Source organism: Protopterus annectens, chromosome 8.part0, assembly GCF_019279795.1.
Source record: "Protopterus annectens isolate FY-2018-M chromosome 8.part0, PAN1.0, whole genome shotgun sequence".
NCBI lineage: Eukaryota > Metazoa > Chordata > Ceratodontiformes > Protopteridae > Protopterus > Protopterus annectens.
This window is the reverse complement of record NC_056741.1, coordinates 1,864,685,958-1,864,708,709: the sequence shown is the minus strand read 5'-3', so window position 1 is coordinate 1,864,708,709 and position 22,752 is coordinate 1,864,685,958. Positions and strand designations below refer to the sequence as shown.

At 43.7% G+C, this 22,752-nt stretch overlaps 1 protein-coding gene across 1 annotated transcript in view; it reads right to left on the bottom strand.

Moving 5' to 3' along the window:
• LOC122809687 (von Willebrand factor A domain-containing protein 5A-like) overlaps positions 1 to 22,752 on the bottom strand; it is a 1,458,063-nt gene that overhangs the window by 750,890 nt on the left and 684,421 nt on the right. Inside the window, exon 13 of the mRNA XM_044081363.1 lies at positions 15,583 to 15,741. Within this exon, the coding sequence (XP_043937298.1) occupies positions 15,583 to 15,741 (159 nt within the window). The remainder of the gene's footprint in view (positions 1 to 15,582; positions 15,742 to 22,752) is intronic.

The following is a 22,752-nucleotide window of genomic DNA, read 5'->3' as shown; positions in this document are numbered from 1 at the left end:
CTGTACTAGTCCTGCATGGACTAAGTCCCTGTATGCAAATCACCCCATTTTCAGGAGAAATCCATGCAAATGAGGTGAATTTGTGACCCAGGAAGGTTGCAACCGGCTGTGCAGGGCTAGTGCAATCTGTAGAAATGCACTCGGTTAGTAACAGAGTACATTTCTGCAAAATCCAAAACAGAGCTGTGACAGCTCCAAATAAAAGCTGCATATCAGTTAGTAAGCATGCCAATTGTCAAGAATAAGGCCATTGGCATTGCAAACAGCCCAAAAAATTAAAAAAATCAACTTTTATTTTTTTAGCCGATTTCGGCTGATTTAGCATAGGGCAGAGGCGCACAGACAGGATCAGGGAGAAAATAACAAAAATAAACCTAAATTAAGCATTCTAACTAAAACCACTATTCTGCCATGCAAGTCAATGGCAGGCAGAGGATAACATGGCCAGTGAGTAGTGGTTGCTAGGGGGCAGGCTCAGTATGAGACATGTAACTATGCTTAGCAGGCAATCCTATGCAAATGAGGGGAATGACAGCGAATCCCTGTTTTCCCCAGCATGCTAGTCAGGTCCCAACAGTGTAAGAGTAGGAACAGCTTGGTGCAAGCCTAGGACTTAGCTGACATCATGGGGGTGTGTGTCTGGCATACTGTAAGTGGATTGGAGCCCTGTGGCTCGGGTTTGATCCTAGCTTAGCACAGCTCAGCTACGGATTGTGTTTGAATCTGCCTAGCCCTCTCTACATTGCCTAAGCGGGTGTGCGTGCCACACACTGGGTTTTAAAGGAAGAAGAAAAAAGTTAAACCAGGAAATAGCAGCACTGTGCACATGTGAGCACACTGTGCAGTGCGCCTCCAGGCTTAAACAGGAAGGCAAAGGGAAGGGAAAACAGCAGTAGGAAGGCTATCAAGGTGATCTAGCATAGCTGGTAGGTGAAATGCATCAGAATCAGCCAATTACACAGGCAGCAGACCAGCCCAACCCAGAACACTACTATAAACTATGCAAACACCTTCCCCTCTGGAGTTTCCCACACTCTACACCAACTGTGTATACAAGCGGGGAACTTTTAACAAACAAACCTGCAAAATGAGAGGAACTGCAGCAGGCAACATAGAACAACATGTACAAGAGGCTGAGGGTGGTGAGGATGTGAATGCTGCTGATCAGCCCACAGTGAGGAGACGGAGAAGAGTGTACAGACCCAGGGTAACCTACCAGGGGCTAAATGAGCTGGAGATAGTGGAACACTATACGGTGGACGGGGACCTCCTACAGCAAATGGTTAAGCTGTGCCAGCCATGCCTGACACACCAAACTGACCGAGGGGAACCCATCCCAATGGATAGCAAGGTATGTGTAGGCCTAGGAATGCTAGCCACAGGTACCTACCAAAGCTCAACTGGGGATATCATGGGGATCTCACAGGCATCAGCATGCAGAGTATTCCACCAGTTCCTGGATGCCATGTCAGCACATGCCAGTGAGCACGTATGTTTCCTCAACATCCTTGAGGTGTTGGCCAGCAATATGTGTCTCTTCTACCAAATAGCAGAATACCCTGAGGTAGTGGGTGCTATAGACTGCATGCACATATGCATCAAAGCACCACCCGGTGATCAGGGCAGGGTCTACATCAATGTCAGGGGAATCCCCTCCATCAACTGCCAGGTCATCTGTGATGCCCAGGGCATTATAATGAATGTGTGTGCTGGCTGCCCTGGAAGCTATCACAATTCCCAAGTTTGGCATCTGATGCAGCTGTACCAGAGATTTGCCAATGGGGACATCCCCTACAGTCACCTAGTGGGGGATACTGGTTACACACTGGAGCCATGGCTGATGACACCCATCAGAAATGCACACACACCTGAACAAGAACTCCATAATGAGGCACACGCACAGACCAGACTTATAATAGAGCATGTGTTCGGGATGCTCAAGTCACAGTTCCGGTGTCTGGACACATCCGGTGGAGCCTTGCAGTACTCACTACCTACATGTACACAAATTGTTATGGTATGTGCCATGCTACACAATATGATCCTGCGGAAACAGCTGCAGCAGGAACAGCACAGGGCAGGGCCACACAGCTCCTCACCAATGCCAAGGCCTGCACAGGTACAGAGTGACCCGGACGAGGAACAACCTGAGACTCCCCCAGTAGGCAGATGGAGGCATGCCCAGTATGCTGAGGCCGTGACAAAGAGATAATGCATAGCACATACACTGACACAGTAGGGACCCAGGGAATGACACCTCTCTCTAATTCGCACATACAGTAAAAGGGATGCCAAACATGACTCTACCTGTGCCCAGCCATGTACAGAGAGTGTACTATGTGCATCCAACGTAGGCAGCCCTCCAGCATCATCCAAAATCCTGGCACACCCACAAGGTAAGTCAATCAACCTACCAATTGCCAAATGGAGTAGAATGTGTCATTACCTGTATCTATGGTATGGATGTGAGCATGCAAAGGAATTGGATGGCTGAATGTTATGGCAGCAGAACGTAGACACCCATAGTGGCACCATGACATCTGTAATCATACTGGAGTCACCATAGTAGCCAGTACTACACAGGCTGACAAAACCCACTGCAGGAAATGTGCTGGGCAACATGTGTGTCCATATGACTCACACATGCCAGTCAGGGAGGTTCACATACCCAACAACAGTCTCAGCCAGCAGGACAGGTGAAGACAAACCCAAACAGAGCCTGTTCTATGGCCTCTGAATGATGCCTATGGGTAACCTCTCCCCCAGGCCTACACAGACAGACTACAGCAGGTCAGGCAGTGGGATGTTAGTTCTGAAGGGTAGGAAGTCAGACACTAATATGTAGGGTGACCAAAGCTAAGATCTGTAGTACACTGGTATGCCTCTAGTCAGCATGATGGGTACGAATACAGAATGAAATGGAATACCTGACATACCAGTACAGTCATAGCAAATATGTACAAGTGTCAGGTATGCCCCTCCATCCTACATAGTAATGTAATAACATTCAGGTTTGGCCCCCATCCTACATAGTAATGTAATAACAGTCAGGTGTGCCTCCACAATCCTGTGTAGGAATGTAGAAATAGTCAGGTGTGCCCCCCATCCTATGCAGAAATGTAGTATCAGTCAATGCCAAATGATCGATGAATACCCTGCAGAAACAGCATGCTATCTGTAGGAGTACAGCACAAAGGTCAGCACTGCAGTACAAACTACCTGGACTCGATCCACACATTCAATACAGATGGGCAGAATGGGCATGCTCACACACTTAAGAGAAATGAAGGCAATGTCAGTCAACAACATAGAGAAATGAAGGCAATGTCAGTCAACATACTGAAAGGTCATACTAGGCATGCTCACATACTTAAACACATGAAGACCATGTCTGCAAACACCAGATATATCTGGCAGTTGCAGATGTTAGTGCAGACACTCCTCAGTATGCACCACTCATGCTTTGCACACGCAGTGGATAGGAATACAGACATATATGTAAGGACAACACACTGTAATAAGCCAAAGGTAGACATACATAGATGTGTGGAAGAGGGTGACTGTGACAAGGAGCCATCCAGACTTGTCCCACCCAGCACACAGCCAAAGGGCCACAACCACATGAGGTTCAGATGTCACTCACTGCAGATACTAGCCACGGGTTTCTGTCAGCATTACAGACTATGTGGTGCACGTGCTAGCTGTGCAACATGACTGTAAAAGGAAGTAGTCATCTAGCAGCTGTATACACATACCTGTGAAATATGACCCTGCATGTGCCCGCATGTGGATTGTCAACCTCTATATGAATGGGTTATGGCCCATGCACACACACTGCCCTCCACATAGCCCTACTATGACAAGCCTGATGAGGTCATCCATTGTGAAATACACCTTTGGCAGAGTTGCAGCCCAGCAATCTCTGTGGCGCATCTCAAAACTGCATATTGCTGTAGTGATACACTACTTAGGTAGGAGTTCTCATCCCAGACATGGTAACTGTGTTTGTGTGTCTGTCTGTCTCTGTCTGTGTACAGAGCAATGCTTTTTACAATTGAAGTGATCTACTTTGGTAAGGCTGCTGTCATCCACCTAGAAATACATCTCTGGGAAGGCTGTAGCCCAGTAAACTCTGTAACACGTGACATAACTGTGTATTGCTGTAGTGTGATAAAATAGTTAGGTAGGAGTTCTAATCCCAGTCTTGGCAAGTGTGTGTCTGACTCTGTCTGTGTTGAAAGCAATGCTTTTTAGGGTAGTGATACTTGCTACAATTCAAATGCTCTACTTTGGCAAGGCTGCTAATGTCATCCACCTAGAAATACACCTCTGGGAAGGATGTAGCCCAGTAATCTCTGTAGTGCATGCCATAGCTGCGTAGAACTGTACTGTGATATAGAACTCTGGTAGGGTTCTATTCCCAACCCTTACAGTTCTGAATCTTTTGTGTGTGTTTCAATGTCTGTCTAGGGAGCAATGCATTTAGCCTAGCCACACTCACTACAATTCGAATGTCCTACTTTGGCAATCCTGCTGATGTCATCCAATGTGAAATTCACCTTTGGGGAAAGAGCTGAACTTTCCAGTAATCCCAGTGATGCATCCTATAACAGCTTCATGCTGTAGTGTGATATAGACTCCCTGTTAGGAGTTCTATACCCACACATGTCGATTGTGGATGTTTTGTGTGTGTTTCAATGTCTGTGTAGAGAGCAATGCATTTTAGCCTAGCCACACTCACTACAATTTGAATGCCCTACTTTGGCAATCCTGCTGATGTCATCCAATGTGATATACACCTTTAGGGAAGGAATACTCCAGTAATCTCCGTGGTGCATCCTCTAACAGCTTCATGCCGTAGTGTGATATAGATCTCTGTTAGGGGTTCTATACCCAAACATGCCAGTTGTGGATGTTTTGTGTGTGTTTCAATGTCTGTGTAGGGAGCAATGCATTTTAGCCTAGCCACACTCACTACAATTCAAATGCCCTACTTTGGCAATCCTGCTGATGTCCTCCAATGTGAAATACAGCTTTGGGGAAAGAGTACTCCAGTAATCTCCATGGCATGTAATATAACTGTGTAGTGCTGTAGTATAATAAACTAGGTAGGTAGGAGTTCTAATCCCAGACATGACAGGTGTGTGTCTGTGTTTGTAACTCATATTCTGTGTGGAGGTGGTTGTGAGAGTGTAACAACTGGGCCCAATGTGGAGCAGGTTTTGCAAATTTCTTATATGGTGGCCCTAGTATATATCACAATGTCCACCATACAGGGATAACAGATGTGAAATAGCCGAGACGCTGGGGTGCAAATCCATACCCATACATGTGACATCAAGGCCAGGCAATCAAAGTTAGCAACCCTCGTATTGCCCAGAGAACACTCTCAACCCATGTCTCATACACACACACTTGCCTAGGCAACAGCCACTATGTTGGTAGTACACTGCATATTGTCCACTGATAGTAACTAGGGAGTGATTGCAGTGGCCTACAGAGGGCATGACAACCTGTCCATCTGTCCAATAGGCACATAAATGCAGACAGTGCACCTTCCCCATGTTCCCCACTGGACACCTGCAACACCTGTGGTGCCATCAAATTTGACCCAGAAAGGACATACCATGCCCAAAAACATGCCCTGTATGGACAGATGCCACTGACACCAGGGAATGCCATTAGCATGCTATCAATGTAGGTGCAGGGTAAACCTGCTGTCCATTACCAGTTTCTGCCACATGAGGCCAAGACTGGCACATCTGATTATAATCTGTGTACACAACATGGGCCAGACACCCCAGGTACAGTTCCACATGTCACTGTACATGCATGTGGGAGATGTGCACATCACAGACACCGTCCATGTCATGGACTAAGGAACACATACATGGCAAGCAATGCACAGCATTGGCCACACGCAATAGTCACCCATGTGACTGGATGGTGTATGCAATGCCCACCTGTGTGGGTAAATCCAGGAACAACACCACTGAGCCACAATGCAGGCCATTGTCATGTAGCCTGATGCCAAGGTATACCCATCACCTAGCCTTGTATAACCATCTGGCATAGTTGACCACTACACACCTGTGAAACAATGCACCCATGCATGTCAGTACTGTCACCGTGTGTGTGTGTGTGTGTGTGTGTGTGTGTGTGTGTGTGTTGTTTGATGCGTACGATCACATTCACACTCATTACAACTCCCATTGGCATACTGATGCATGCTGTCTGTAAGACACTTACCCATACTCTTTCCCCATATAACCTCCGTATGACTCCTGTGATGCATGTGATACCTGCACAGTAATGTGTTGTGGCAATCTCACTAGTGATGAGTTGTATTCCTGGCCCTGCCAAGTGTGTCAATGTGTGTGCATCCCTGTGAGAATGTGGCTGTGTTGATGCTGGCACCTGTTCATGTGGACAGGCACGTGTACTACACCTATCATATACCTACCATATCTCTGTTGCAGATGTCACTCACCATCACATATACATTCTGAGGGCTCCACAACATGTAACCTATGTGGTGCATCCAATAACTGCATAGAAATGTGATAGCACTAAATAGTTGTCAGGGGGTTGATACCCTGTGCTGGTAGGTGTGTGACACAAACATGCTTAAGTTTTACTCTCCCACCCCTCCCTGAATTGTCTTTGCCTCTGTCTGCCTCTCTCACTCTCTCTCTGGTGGATGTGACTTACACCTGCTTTGCTTAGGCAGCAGCATGTGTATTTTAAGTGATGCTCATGATCAGCTCATGGCCTCTACATGAATTGCAGCCCTCCTCTAGCTGATTGCATGTGGAACACCTGTGGTAACATTCCCATAGCCAATTGCATGGAAACACACTCCAATATCTAGGAACATCATGTTGGTGTTGGGCCTTTTCATTCACTGTGAGCAGGAACTCGATCTGTTGTTTGGCAAACAGCATCTCAGATAGATTGGGGATTTACCTCTAACAACATACACTGTGGAAACAGGGCAACACACAGGAGGGGGATGTGCCTGACCTGACTACAACTGTAAGTGCTGCTATACTGCATTTGGAGTAATGTTGGTTTAGCAGGGTGTGTGTGGATATGGCTGCCCTACATGTTTTAATATCTGCCATGTCAGTGCTATGTTTATGAGGAATCCCCATCTACACACTGGGCAGTGTGTGGTGCCTTTGGTTTCATGTGTTACCCACAGAGCATCTATCTGTGAACTGCAGAAGGTAGTGTGAGGATTGCAGTCTGTAGATGGTGAAAGCCATGACAGTTGCTGACTTCATATCCCTCATAGGGCATATGTTGCAACAAACCGTGTTACAACAGTAAATGTATGAGGTTATCACAGGAACATGTCAATAATGGCCCTGTGTATGTGCTTCCAGCCACAACTCTGTCAACCTTTGTACATATGTCATGCATTAAGAGGTGCATATGTGCTGTACACCATAATTAGTGACATCATATCTGATAACAAGCCAGTGAGATATCAGACTGCTACACATGTTATGTACAGAAGGGGTTATATTTGATGACATAATCTGGACATTCTGTGGTTGTGTGTACAGTACTGAGGTCTGTGTACTTATGGTAAATGCCGACAATGTGTGTATTGTTAATATGTACTTTGGCCTGTGTACAGACTGTGGTAGATGTCATTGTTCTTGGTCCCATCCTATCTGCTGTTACATGCTGCTCCACTGTATGTTACTGTATTGGCTTACATGTTTGTAGGGCCATACACACACATGTCCCATACCACAGACAGGCGTCTGACCACACTGTGTAGTGACCCAGTATATACGGAGTTAGTGGCACATATGAGGATGGTGTTGAACAGATAGTCCATATACTATAATATTATGCTAGCTTACCATATGTGGCTGTGGCTGTGTTCACATTGGTTGTGGTTATGCACTTTCACACAGGTGTATCTTACCCTGCTCTGTGACATGCCTGTAGAGCCTGCTATATATGCAGGTACATGTGCATTCCCCCACAGGAGATGTAGGCCAGTGTTGAGCCAGTCTGCCTCTAGCCTGCACAGTGCTTTGTTACATGCCTAGCAGCTTAGTGTACTTACCCAGTGAGATGTCATGTCCAGATACTTGCCAGATGTACTGCTGCCGAGCCTCCCTTAACAGTCATGTATGTCAAATAGAGCAGTGGGATGCTGTACAGATGCATGTCATTATCTAGTGGGTAGTATGTGGCCATGGCACCTCTGTACCAGCAGTTATTATGTGTCAGGACAGACAGGGGTATGTGAAGGCATAACCTATGGGGGCAAATGTATACCAGTCGTTTTGTGTTATACCCATCTACATGGCTGTTAACACCCACATTGTCAGGCGTGGTCCACATGTTTTGCACTAAGGGGTTCTGTGTATACCTCTGGACTGTCTAGAGTGTGTCAGAATGTCCACATATATTGGCCAATATATCTGCTGTAGTCCACAGGAGCATTACATGCTAGCAGCAGTACTGTACTATGATGTCCTTAGGATGTCTGTTAGTAGCCAGTGGTGCACATGTGAAAAGCAGATGTGACCTCCCACACACACCATGTCTGTGAAGACAATCCCTATTACAGTAGCAATAGTCTACTAATATACCTGCTATACATACCTGACATCCCCTTGCACTAAGAAGTTGGGACTATAGGGGCTGAGGTAGGGCTACACTCCATGTTCAGGACATATGGTGAAAATATATGTATATATAATTATCCAGATATCTATATAGATATTTACACATATGCATATCGACATATACAGATGGGTATGTATATGTACATAGATATACATATACACACCCAGATATATACATATACAGAGCAATATATTTATATGCACATATACATATGGACATCTACATATATATTGACAGTAGTAGGTATATCAGAATAGGTATGTATGCACATATAGTTATAGATATCTACATATATACCAACATAACTAGGCATATCTGTACACATATAATGTGCATACATATATAACTATATACACATATATCTATATATACATATACGATCTAATTATACACATATGTATATATACATATATGTATATGTATTGATTCACTTCATAATCTCAAAATACTGAAACATCGAACACCCCCCTACTTATATATACTAACTCCAAGATCGCACAAAAGGAAAAAAAGCCAACTCACACACACACACACACACACACACACACACACACACACACACACACACACACACACACACATTCTCCAGTCCCTCACACACACATCAAACATATCAGCAAACTCAAACACACTCTAGCTCTACTCAAATCACTTACAAAACACTTACATACCTGACAAAACACCTAGATCCACACACGGCACTGCACACCATAAAAACACAATCCTGGACATCACATAGTGTAAGGCCATAACCGCGAATTTGAGATATTCAAATTCATGAATATGAACTTTCACTATTTTAAACATTTGGGTTTATAGTCTCGAGATACTGAAATTTGACATTTTAGTATTTCGAGATTATAAATGGCTCCCATATGTGTGTGTGTAGTAGCACTATACAGATTTGTATATAGACATATGTATGAGTATACATGTGTATGTACATGTAGACATATATAGACCTATTAAATGCATACGACCATATTCCTTCATGAGTAAATGTCATGGTTGTGTATGCCCTCCCGCATGTATCTCACCTTATGTATCTGCTATGTGCACATTATGATAAAACAACAGGCAAATGTTCAATACTACTCAATATGTGTATTGACAGATATATTGGTAAAACAACAGCAGTCTTCACAGTGGTCATGGTGTAGTGGTTAGGTGTTGTGACTTCAGTGTAAAGGGTCCTGGGTTCAACACCTGCAAGGGCTGTTCATTTTGTTGCTGGGTAGAACAATGGCTGTCAGATACAGAGTGATTAAGGCATTTCAAAGCAGTTGTAAGCAGGTTTGCACAGAGGTAAGTACTGCTATCTTCCGGTTACAGTTTCTTATACTCTGTTAGCTTCTTAATTGCTTAACCTATGTAGGCAATGCTTACTACTGCGCAACCAGGCTTAAACCCACTTACTGTTGCTTAAAAGTGCTTACTCCCGCTTGCCTCTGTTCTAATTTCTTTAAAAGAGAATAAAAAGGGTTGATAGGAAAGTGGTGAAAAAAGGGGCACAAAGAGGGAAAGACACTAGGGAAAATAGCCAGGGATGTGCAGGAAGGGTGTAGTGAAGGTCCATAACTGCCCATTTCTTCTACAGCAACAGCTATGCATATACACTGAATTTGGGGGTAGATTTGGACACTCAAACCCCTGGGAGAGGGGTGAGGACAACAATAATAAGTTGTGATGCCAATTAGACTGGATTACATGTGTCCAGTGGACATGTGTGTGAAATGGACAGCTATGTATGGGGTGAGATTTTTTTGTGGAAACAAATTGCTCTTTTTCAGGTGAGAGTGGGATGTTGGGGAGGGGTAGTAGGTATATTTGGGGAGGTAGGCTGGGTAGGTTAACAGACAAGACAAATAAGATGCATACAGGGGTGGTATATGACACATGTGGGGGTAAACACCTTGATGGGGATGGGTATTGGGGTATCGGAAGCCCACAAGCCCCCTAGTGGTGACAGTGGGACTGAGGTTCTCACCCATGGGCAATCGCCACTGCACCTTCACAGCCCCAAAGGTGACTGTGCTGGGGGCTGAGTTGCAGAGCCAGACTGACTCTCTAATCGCGACACATGGCCCTTGAGCTGGCATAAAAGATCATCAAACTGCTGGTCAATCTCTCTACACACCCTGACCCCGACCTGGTGACGGGTGGCAGGTGCCTCTCCACACCCACTCCTGGGGGCAAGCCCCATCCCCTGAGGTGGTTCCAACCGAAGGTGGTGCAGGGCCAATGGACAGGGAGGTCTGGGGTTGGTCCCCAGACATGCTGGTGCCCGGTGCCACTGCCAGCTGAGGTGGGACAGGTGGGTTTGCTGCGACCGGCCTTCCCAAGCATGCTATAGTGCTTAGATTTCATCATTATATGTGGATTAGTAATAGTCAACACATTCCAGAGTTAGGTATAACAGCATGCATAGATATTCCCATTAACCCATACACCAGATACGGGACAGTTGCATAGCAAACAGAACACATGCATATATGGGACTACAGTGGTAATAAGTACAGCATGCAGGTACATTGATGGCACCTTGCCACCAATGTTGGAATAATTCAATATGGCACATGCATGGGAACCATGAAAATATTTATCAAACAATTGGACATTATCAGAGTCATTACATACTAGTTGGGGTGGGTATGTTGATTATTGTGGTATTGTTGGAGATATGGTGGGGGAGAGAGAAAGATGTCAATTAACAACTAGTTGTAGTCCACATTACTTTCCTAGTCAGTGCTGTTATCTGTACCTTACAAGTCTTACTACACTACCCTATAGCCTTAGTTTGTACAGTGATATGGCTGTCGTCATCATTACGCATGATCCGGTTTTACCTGCAGTATACATCTCTTACCTGGTATACCTGTGGAGGGAATGTTTGTTAACACTAACTGTTTCTACACATACTCCCGGATTCTGGGTTGATGTTTTGCACATAGCTATCTAACTCTTTTTGCACAGACACTGGCTATGTGTTGACTACATGCTGGTGCGCCGGGACATATCTAGAATATTGCCCTCTTCCACCTTTAGTGACCTGTCACACACATATACATGCTTTCCTACACAGTTATATTATGTAACACAGTGTGGATGACAGTGACCAGTGATACTTTATTATTCAGAGAAACTGCAACACTCACAATTCCCTACAATATAACCTGTACCAATACAGGTTATAACGATCTGTATTTCTCAACACAGTGTTCGTATCCAACATACCTGAGGGAGCAATGTTTGTTAGCACTACCTGACTGTTGCCACACAAAGTTCCAGATTACACATTAGTATTATGCACATACATCTCACTCTGTTACTGTACACACTCTGGTCACAGCCTGACAACATGGGAGTGTAGATAGGACATACTTGGAATATTACTCTCCTAACCATTTTTGGGGTTGCTACAGTGACAGGTGTGTTCTCATTATGTTTGATAATCACTTGTATTCCCTGTTTGCTGGCTAAACATCTGGGATCATCCCACAGACTTACCAGGGGGACAGTGGGACAGGAAGCAGATATGGGCACATATACTGGACATTCTGGCCTCATCTGTACAGTTGTGGGGTATGAATCTGTATGCAGCCTAATTGCACTCCTAGGATTCAGACCATGGCTGTGTCTGCTGCAACCTAAACACTGTCCATCACAGTTGTTTCTGCTATACAGATATTGTGTATCTCCTGTCTGCTTTCTGTCTTATTAATCCCCTGTGCTTTTGCATTCTGACCTTGTATTACAATACTCAAACAGATTTTCTAGACAGTTATATGTTGTAGGACAGTGTGGGTGACAGTGATGTGTACTACCTCATTATTCAGAACAACTGCATATCATTCTTGTATTTCTGGACACAGTGTTGGTATCTGACAGACCAGTGGGAGGAATGTTTATTAGCACTACCTGAATGTTCCCACACAAAGTACCAGATTCCACATTACTATTATGCACATACATCTCACTCTGTTACTGTATACACTCTGACCACAGCTTGACAAGTTTGGGTGTAAATGGGACATATGTGGCTTCTTAGTCACATAAGGTTTTGGGGAGTTGCTAGTGTGCCAGCTTTGTTCTCATAGCTGAGTGTCAATCAGTTGTATTTCCTGTTTGCTGCCTATATGTCTGGGATCATACTAGTGATTTTCCAGGGGGACAGGTTGATAGGCAGCAGATATGGGCCACTTTAATAGACATTCTGGACATATCTGTACAGTTGTGGGATATGATTCTGTATGCAGACTACTACCACTGGCAGGATTCGAACTGTGGCTGTGTGTGCCAAACAAACAACAGTTCACATCTCAGTTGCATATGCTATTCATTTTATGTTGTCTGCATTTTCCCTGTTTACTGTTTATGTGTCTCTCAGTTGTACTAAATGGCTTCTGGGGATTACACCTGCCATACAGGCATTCCTACCCATTCAATTTATGGTGCACGGTGTGGGTAACAGTGCTTAATACTACAGTATTATTACATGATTGCATATCTACATTACCGTATGATACCAGGATATACACATGCAGTCCAGCAGTTAGACCTGTTTTGTCAGGCTATTATACTTTTATTGACTTACAAACAATATGAGATTCTTTCTGCCATATTCTCTAGTGTATGCAGTACTTGCCTTGAACAATACAGGTTTTATACAAGCAATTAATTTACTACTACTTTTATTTTTATTTCCTATGACAGTAGATGCATGAGTATTACTGACCTGCCTCGCATCGCAACCTCGCCAGGTGACTGATCTGGGCCTCCTGGTTCGCAGCCCACTTCACTGCAGCTGTGGGGGACATAAGGGGAATATTTAGCCATACCTATCCATGATATACCTGAACTGGTAATTATTACACACATACTGGGGTGATACTTACACATGGCTGTAACATCCCCTGATGCTCTAGCCTCTTGGAGCCACTCCTCCAAGTGGTCCCCCTTATGCTGCTTCAGGTCGGCATAGTGGTGCCTGACCTGCTCACCAGTTCAGGGTACACCAGTGGCACTGGTGAGGTCGCGGACGAGAAGGTCCAAGGCCTCCGCCTTATATTGGGAGCCCTGGTACTGACCCTGTAGCAGTCTCTGATCATGGTCTTTGACAAGGAGTCCTGCCATGATCTTGGACTCCTGGATGCACCAGCGCTGTGCCCGAAAGTGCACACGTTCTCCTCTTACTGCCATAGTGCCTGCAAGGGGAAGCTACAACCAGTTATGAGATGTATTCCCGCCTCTTGGGTTTAAGTAGGGCCGATTTCCTGCACTTTTCCATGATTGGCTGGTTTTGAAAAGGCTAAGCTATGGGCAAACCTGCTTAACTAAGGTTGGCATTGTTTAAAGGGGTATAACACTGGGCACATTGAGTTTGCTGGCCTACACATTGCTTACACCTCCTAAGCTGGCCTGTGCAATGCTTAGCATTGCTTACATTAGACTTTGCATTATGGTTTCTTTTTGGAATTGATTTATTATTCATTACATCTTATATATCTGCCTGGTATCCATAATTAATGTGTACGTACACTCTATGGGGTCCTTCTGTTTTATTGGGGACTCCAACACTCTATTACAATTACACCTCACTTCTGGGCTTACTGCTGTACTCCAGTTCACATATTTATGTTATCTACTGGGTTATGGAACATATGACTGTATACTGATTCCTTTCACAGGTTCAGTTTTGTTTTCTATGGTGAGGACTTGTTTGCTGATACCTCATTATTCTGTACTTCTGTGCTGGCTTGGTGGTTAACTACTGTAACTATGATATATAGGGTCCAGGGTTCGAGACCTGCATGGTTGTTTATTTTGTTGATGGGCAAACAAGGGCCATTGAATACAGAGTGATTAAGGCACTTTTGAGCAGTTGTAAGCAGGTTTGCATGACGGTAAGTACTGCTAACCTGCCATTACATCTACTTACAGACAGTTAGCTTTATAATTGCTTAACCAGTGTACACATTGCTTATTGCCATGCAAATGGGCTTAAGCCCGCTTACTAGTGCTTAAATATGTTTACTACTGCTTATTTGTGCTTAAACATGCTTACTAGTGCCTTTTTCATAATGACAATGTCACCTCACAGGTGCATTTATTGCAGTACTCCAGTTCATGAAAATATGTTATTTAGTGGGTTATGCAACATAAATATTAGTCATAATGTGCTTTGCCATGGAAAATGGAATGTGCTGTAGTGGGACTCAAACCGGAATACTGGCTCGTAAGGCGAATGCTCTGCCCACTATACTATGGCTATGTTGCGTTATTTGCATCTATCTTCCCTGTTATCTTCTTCAACCATTTAAGCTGCATTAACTGTAGCTAAGCGATGGGCACACCCGTGCACCTATGGTTAGCTTTAATCAGATTTTTAAAAAATATAGTTTCTTCATTTTATGTATGTATACTGTTGCTGTTGTACACAAGGGGGACGGTTGTTGGGGATATGTGGTCACCTATGAGCGGTCTCACTCATTTCATATCCCTTTCTGCTGTTCTTCATTGCAGGGGCATGTATATTCTGAGATGTCTGCTCTCAGACATGCCCCCTGCACTCTTACCCGCTCCGTGTAAGCCTAGAAGCTCAGGCAGCGCACCTCATTATTATGCATGGCGCGCTACCTACCTGCTCTCAATAGTAAATCTGGGTGATTAAGTCTGAAACTATGTGATTATTGTTATTATGACGAGATGGAATATGCAGCAAGCACAAATATAACTACTCCATAGAATCAGTAAAATCTTCAAACAAACAACTTTTTAGTACTTACACAGTGTGCATCCATGCAACATTTTTTTGCACAAAAAAAAATAAATAAAAATTTTCCAAGACATATATTTAGTCACCCTTACACTGATTTACACTGATATGTACCCATATAAAACGCACTAATTAAGCTATCAGTGCCTTACCAGACCCTTAAGCTGAGCATAGATGACAGTCCTTTCTTGATGGAATACAACCTCTGGAACCTTAGGATAGACCACTGCTTCCACTCCACCAGGAAGTTTCCAGTGCAAGGAGATATCAACAGCACTTCTCTGGAAGGCCAGTTTCAGACACCTTAACACCTGATATTGAAATATAAAGAGTGGGAAAACATGAAATGTTGCAAGAGAACCGTATTTCATAAAACACAGATGCTATACCTGGCCTTGAAATTTCTTACTCACGTCATTGGCTTTACAGTGTCACATTACCTTCCACATCCTACAGTATACACAAAGCTGAAGAACAGAACTGCCTTTAAAGAAATTTGTTTTGACAATTTAACATGTGGTAGCATCATCTCAGTAGAAATATAAAGCTCTATGCAAATGACCTTGTGTTGTTGGTGTCTGCATTTGTAGACAATTAAACAAGGCCTAAATTCTAGTCTGTCCTCTCTAATATCCCCTATAAGAAAGCATTTTTGTTTCTTTACAGGGGCATGTGAGGGTTTCTGGACTGTAGTAACTCTGTATGATCCATAAATCTGATGCTTCCACTGCTTCATTTCATCTTGGATCACACCATTAATTATAGCCACATGCCTACTACATAGTTGCTACAGTTAAAGAGCAAAAGATGATGATGATCTAATAGCTAAGATTATTCCGTAAACTCACTGCTAGATGTGCAGTCAGGGTCAGTGTCATGGTACACACAGACATTGAGTATTCCTTAAATCCAGTACTAAATGTGCAGGCAGGGCCAGTGATATGGTGCATGTGGACACTGAGTATTCTTTAAACCCAGTACTAGATGTGCAGGCAGGGCCAGTACCATGGTGTACATGGATACTGAGTATTCCTTAAACCCAGTACTAGATGTGCAGGTAGGGCCAGTACCATGATGCACATGGACATGGAATATCCCTTAAACCCAGTACTAGTTGTGCAGGCAGGGCCAGTGATATGGTGTACATGGACATTGAGTATTCCTGAAACCAGCTGCTAGATGTCCAGTCAGGGCCAGTGTCATGGTATAGATGGACACTGAATATTCCATAAACCCAGAACCAGATGTGCAGGTAGGGCCAATGGCATGGTGTACATTGGCACAAAGGTCTCCTTAAACCCAGCACCAGATGTGCAGTCAGGGCCAGTGCCATGGTGCACATGGAAACTGAGTATTCCTTAAAGCCAGTCCTATGTGTGCAGTCAGGGCTAGTGGTGTGATGCACATGGACATTGAGTATTCCTTAAACCCAGTGCCAGTGCCATGGTACATATTGACAAAGAATATTCCTTAAACACAGTACTAGACGTGCAGTCAGAGCCAGTGCCATTGTGTACATGGACACTGAGTGTTCCTTCCTTAAAGCCAGTATTAGGTGTGCAGTCAGGGCCAGTGCTGTGGTGCACATGGACAATGAGTATTCCTTAAACCCAGTGCCAGATGTGAAATCAGGGCCAGTGCCATGGTACATATGGATGCTGAATATTCCTTAAACACAATACTAGATGTGCAGTCAGAGCCAGTGCCATGGTGTACATGGACAAAGTAATGGCTACATAACTAGAGCCCAAGTGACCTGGCTCAGGCATCTCAGGCACTGACATGGGAGGCTGAGGAAGTCAAACCAGGGAGGCATGTATTTGTGTGAAACTAATGGTAAGTCTCTAGCAAAAGCTAAGAAAGCATGGGGAGCATTGTCTAAGGGAAGAAAGGGAATTGGATGAGCGAGTAGAAAGGAGTGAAGATACACCGGGTCTTCTTATAATTACCAAAATACCACTTACCTGAATCATAGGTTCACAGGATCATAGGAAATTCCTAGGCTATAGACATAGAAGATATTTTAAACCTAGCCGTTTCATCCAAATGTAATACCACAAAAATGCTTGTTAATATCAAAGATTGCATTTAGCGATGACTGCCCATGTCCAGGAGGGTTGTGGGCTCTATCTCTGGTAAGAATTTATGGCGTCTCATCCACTCATCCAGGTTTCTCTTGAACAGTATCATAGAAGTGCTCTGTTTTACATGAATTGGTAGCCTGCTCCAAAGATGCAGCAGTCACTGGGAGATAAATCTGCCCTCCAGTATGTCCTATTTAAGTTGCAGGCCATAGTTAGGTCCCTGGAATGGGCAGCCCTAGTCCTGTTTGATTTATGGATATGCAGCAAGTTCATTAGGTTTGGGTCTTGGATTGCTCTGTAGGCCAGGCATAAGCCTTTCCTACGAAGTCTACATGATGCGGAGTATAGTGACAGGGACTTTACTTGGTCTATGTAAGGCACACGCTGCAGCCCCTTGATCTTCTTTGTAAGAAACCCCAGAGGTCTCTCTAATTGCTGGAGGTGCTTAGTACGTACATGCCAAATGGGGCATTATACTGAATTATGGGCTGGATAAGTGCCGAGTACAGGGGGGGTTATAACTTCTTTTGCTCTCAAGGTGATGCCTTTACTAATCAAGTGTGCTACATAGAAAGCTTTCCTTGCTACAGTAGACACATGGTGGTCAAAGTTAAGGTTGTAGTCAGCTTGTGATCCCAGGTCCCTTACCAGTTCATAGGTACTTAGGGTATTGTTGTTGATTTGATAGTGTGAGGGGGCATTGTTTGTGCTGAAGGGAATGATGATGCATTTCTTTGTATTCATTTTGAGACTGTGACTAATAATGTCTGTGTGAGGCCTTCCTGGAGTATACTGACATCATTTGGGGATTCAATGATTGCACCTAGTTTGCAGTAATCTGCAAAACCTGGTCAGCCACAACCCCTTAGTTTTGACCTGAACTTCTGAGGAGTATATACTAAATAGTAGGGAAACCAGCACTGACCCCTGTGGCACCCCACTGTTAACAGGTCTGCTGGTTGATGTGGAGTCACCCACTTTGATAGTGTGTGTCTGGTTTGTGAGCCAATTGGCAACCCATCTTACAATGAAGGGATTTACATTCAGTTTGCTAAGTTTATTGGTAATGCCTGAATGTGGGCTTGTGTTGAAAGCCTTTACCAGGTCAAGGTATGCTGTGTGCACAGATTTGCCCTTGTCAATGGCCTTGGTCACATTTTCAAAGAAATCCACCAGATTTAACAGGCAGGATCTGCCCTTCATGAAGCCGAATTGGGTAGGATCCATGGTTTGGAGGTCACCTATGTCTTTATTTATGAGGGCCATAATGATATGATCCATGGCCTTACAGATGAGGCTGGTCAGGCTTACTGGTCTGTAATTTCCTGGGTCTGTTGCTAGACCACCTTTGTGGAGGGGAATAACTGTTGCTGTTCTACATTCCACAGGAACAATACCTGTGGTTAGGCTATGGTTGAAAAGAGTACTTTGTGGTGATGCTGGTTCATGCTTCAACCTGTTTAGGAGACAGCATGGGATGTCGTCTGGTCCCACAGAGACTGTGTTTTTTGCCTTGGACTAGGCTTTGAAGACCTGCTCTTCAGATATGTAGGGTAAGGGGATTGGGGGAAGGTTTGTTGTAAGTTAGGAGGGGATAAGGGAGTGAAATTTTCACCAAACCTATCCACTGGCAGGTTTGCTATCTCTGTGAGTTCAGTGTGTGTGATACTATTGGCCAGTAGTTCTGCACATGCTTGGGTTCTACCCTTTAGGTTATGAACGTAGCTGTAAAAGGCCTTATGGTTGCCCTTGGCTGTACTTGTTAAGTTTCTCTCAAAGGAGCCCTTGGAGGATTCTACAAGTTGTCCTATTTGCCTGCTGAGGTTAAGGAGGGTGCTTTTCCATTGTTGGGGCCTTGCCTTTGTTTTCTTGGCAGCAACTTTTTGCATTTATTGTAAAGTCTGTTGATGCTGAATGTCCACCATGGCAGCTTGCTTTTACTTGGGGCTCTGACTTTGATTCTTTCTGGTACAACTGAGGTTATGCAATTATGCAAATGATGGTACAGGGCTTTAGTATAAGCTTCTATGTAGTTACCACTTCCAGCTTGGGGTGCGGCTTGGAATGCATTTATACCTTCACCTAGCAGGGAATAGTTTTTAGTCTGATTTCACCTTTTTGAATTCTGGTATTAGTGCCAGCTCAAAAGTGACTGATTTGTGGTCAGTTTCAACTAATGAGGGTCAGACAGTTGTGGCAGTGCATCCGTTTGACATGTTGGTGAGGACCAGATCCAAAATGTTTGTTCCCCTTGTCAGGGTATGGAAAATTAGTTCCAGGGAATTTAAATTAATGAAATCAAGGAATGTTTATGCTAGCAAGTTAGGGCTAGTGTAGGTTTCCCAGTTGATGGTGGGAAAATTGAAATCATCCATAACCGGTGTGTTCAGCACAATTTGGATTGGCTCCAGTTTAGTCAAGTAGTCTTCATGGGCATCATGACCCATGGAGGGAGATGTACAACTTGCTATAACTTGAATGGGGGTCTTAATCACCATATGCTGGACCTGGAGTAACACCATGGGGTTGTCTGGTGTAACTAGACAAAAGGTGAATTTATCTGTAATATAGATTGAAACACACCGCCTTTGGTTTCACACATTCATTTTGCAGTCTAAAGGTGTGGAACGCATTGTATCCTTGCAAGTACCCTGGCCTTGCAAGGATACAATGCGTTTCACACATTCATTTTGCAGTCTAAAGGTGTGGAACGCATTGTATCCTTGCAAGGCCAGGGTACTCTCTGAGGCCTTGAACCAGGTTTCTGTCACTGCACAGATATTCACATCTTCTAGGAAGTGCAGCTTTTGGTTTAAGCTCCTAGCATTTAGCGACATGACCCTTATTTTGTTCTGATCAGTTAATTTCACATCAGTAATCTTATTTTCAAGATGTTGCCTAAAAAAGCACTGGTAAAGCAGTATGGTTTTTCAACCATGGATTCCTAGGCTGACAGTAACTGGATCCCCTTTGAATAACATCAAAAACTGAGCCAAGTATTGAAGTCAATCATTTTTTGTTTATAATGTTGCATCATTCTAGGAGAGGGTAGTATGCTGCTCAATGCTAGGGATATACCTGCCTGGGACACATACTCAGAGAGCTCAACCATGTCTCTCTTCATATAGTCCAGTGAGGTACATCTCAGGTCATTTACATCAATATGAACTATGACAGAGTCATAACAGTACTTGTTGCTGACAGACCTGAGTGCATGCCTGATCTGATGAATCCTGGCACCAGGCAGGCAGCTGACTGTGACTTTCTCCTTGTCCAACCTTGTCAGTGTGACATCCATGTGTCTCACTATTGAGTCTCCAGTGACAAGAAAATGTGTTTTTTGAGTGTTACACCTTACTGGCTTGGTGGGTGAGACACTGGTGTTGCTATGTGCCATGGGTGCTGTGGGGACTGTTAGTTGCAGCAGTCTTGTGTTTTGGAGGTCTCTGGTGTTTCGGTAAGTTTTTCAAGAGAACCTGCATGTATGTGGATTTGTGTGTTTGATGTGTACTATGTGTATGACTGGTGTTATGTATATGAGTAGAAGTACTGTGAGCATGTGTAGTGGTGGTGGGTGAGTTAACAACCTTCTCTGTGTTACGGTTTTGAGTGAGACAAAGCATGGATTCTAGATTCATGTGGTAAATGTATCTCTCACACTCTGTACTAGAGTGTGTTATTAGTAGAGGGTTGTCTGTGTTCATGAAGCAATTGCTACACTGTCTCAAGAGACCCAAGTCAAGAAGGTTGGCAGGAGAAACAAAGGTAGTCCAACTGTTCATAATGCTAGGTTGAAGACTGTTATCACTAGGGGTGGCTATTCGGAATCAATCACAGAGGAGCTCAGTGGATGGATATTTCTGCCAGAGTTTTAGGAAAATATTAGTTGAATTTAACTGTCTGGCTTTGGTAAACAACTGTGCAGCAGTGCACAGTGCTCTGCAACTTGCAAACAAGCAGAAATCTGCTCAAATGCAGGGCCTAAATACTAGAAGCTAAAAACTTGAAAAAAATTTAAAAGGATTCCAAAGGACCAATGAGAATGCTTATTCCAAGCCCTAGACCTGCCTCCCTTTACCAGACAGGTCCCAATCAGCACAATTCTCTCACAAAAGTGTAGATAGGCCCCTTCCAATCCAAGATATCCTGGAAAACATGCTTAGAATCTCACTCTATCGAGACTACAGTACTGACTGTTCACTAAATGAATGTTCACATCACCACCATGAGAAGTTAAACCAAGGTCCCATCTGCTTGAGTTGGTGACAACAAACACACCGATGTAAGTCAAACCCACCCAAGTGGAGGAGCTTCACCCACACATCCCCGCAAATTTCTCCATGATGGTTAACTGCCTCTTTTCCCTGTTTAAAATTCTGGTGATGTGAGCATTCATTTAAGTGAAAGTTCAGTGGTGTCGTGATCCAGTGAGATTTGTGTAAGTGGTATTTTGATAATTAGAAGTAGAACAAGAAACTCCAGCATACCACATAGTACATCCGGACATTATGGATGCATAACAGGAACATGGTAAAGTTAGGGCATAAATAAAACCATTTTGAGCAACAGTATTATGTTTCTTCAGGATTCTTCATCTCCTCTGGCCTGGATGTAAGTCAATGATAGCCTCACGGACGGTAAGGTAGGTTTGGTAGACGCAGTAAACAAGGAGAAGACCTAGGAACAACCTGATGTTTATTTTCAGGTGACAAAAAGAACCTAAAAATGATGCTAGATGTGCAGTTACTGTAAACTATATGTTCTTTGCCCTTTCTTAAATATTTGTAATCATAAAAGGTTAATAAAGGCTGTGCAAGACCTGGCAAGGTTTACCACAGTATGCAACATTTTGTTATTTATTCTTCTTCATTCACATTAACAACTTTGGTTATGGTGATGCTATCACTATCAGTAATTCCCTACTGACCTGATTAACAAAAGAAGCAACAGACCCCTATCTCCTCCTGTCCCAACTATCTTTTAAATACAAGCTTATAGGATTTTCTTCTTGTCCTCACCAGCTGACAGATACTTTTTCTTTGGTCTAATTTGTGCTTCCTGCCATGTTTGCATGGACTGCTCAATGATTGCTTGAGTATGACACACTTTGCATAGGATGACCCATTTTACAAAGGATCTTTATGTAACACTAGTGTATGTGCTTTCTTAATAATAACAATAATAATAGTTAATGGTTACTGCATTTTTACCGAGTCAACTAAAGCTTCTATTTGTTAC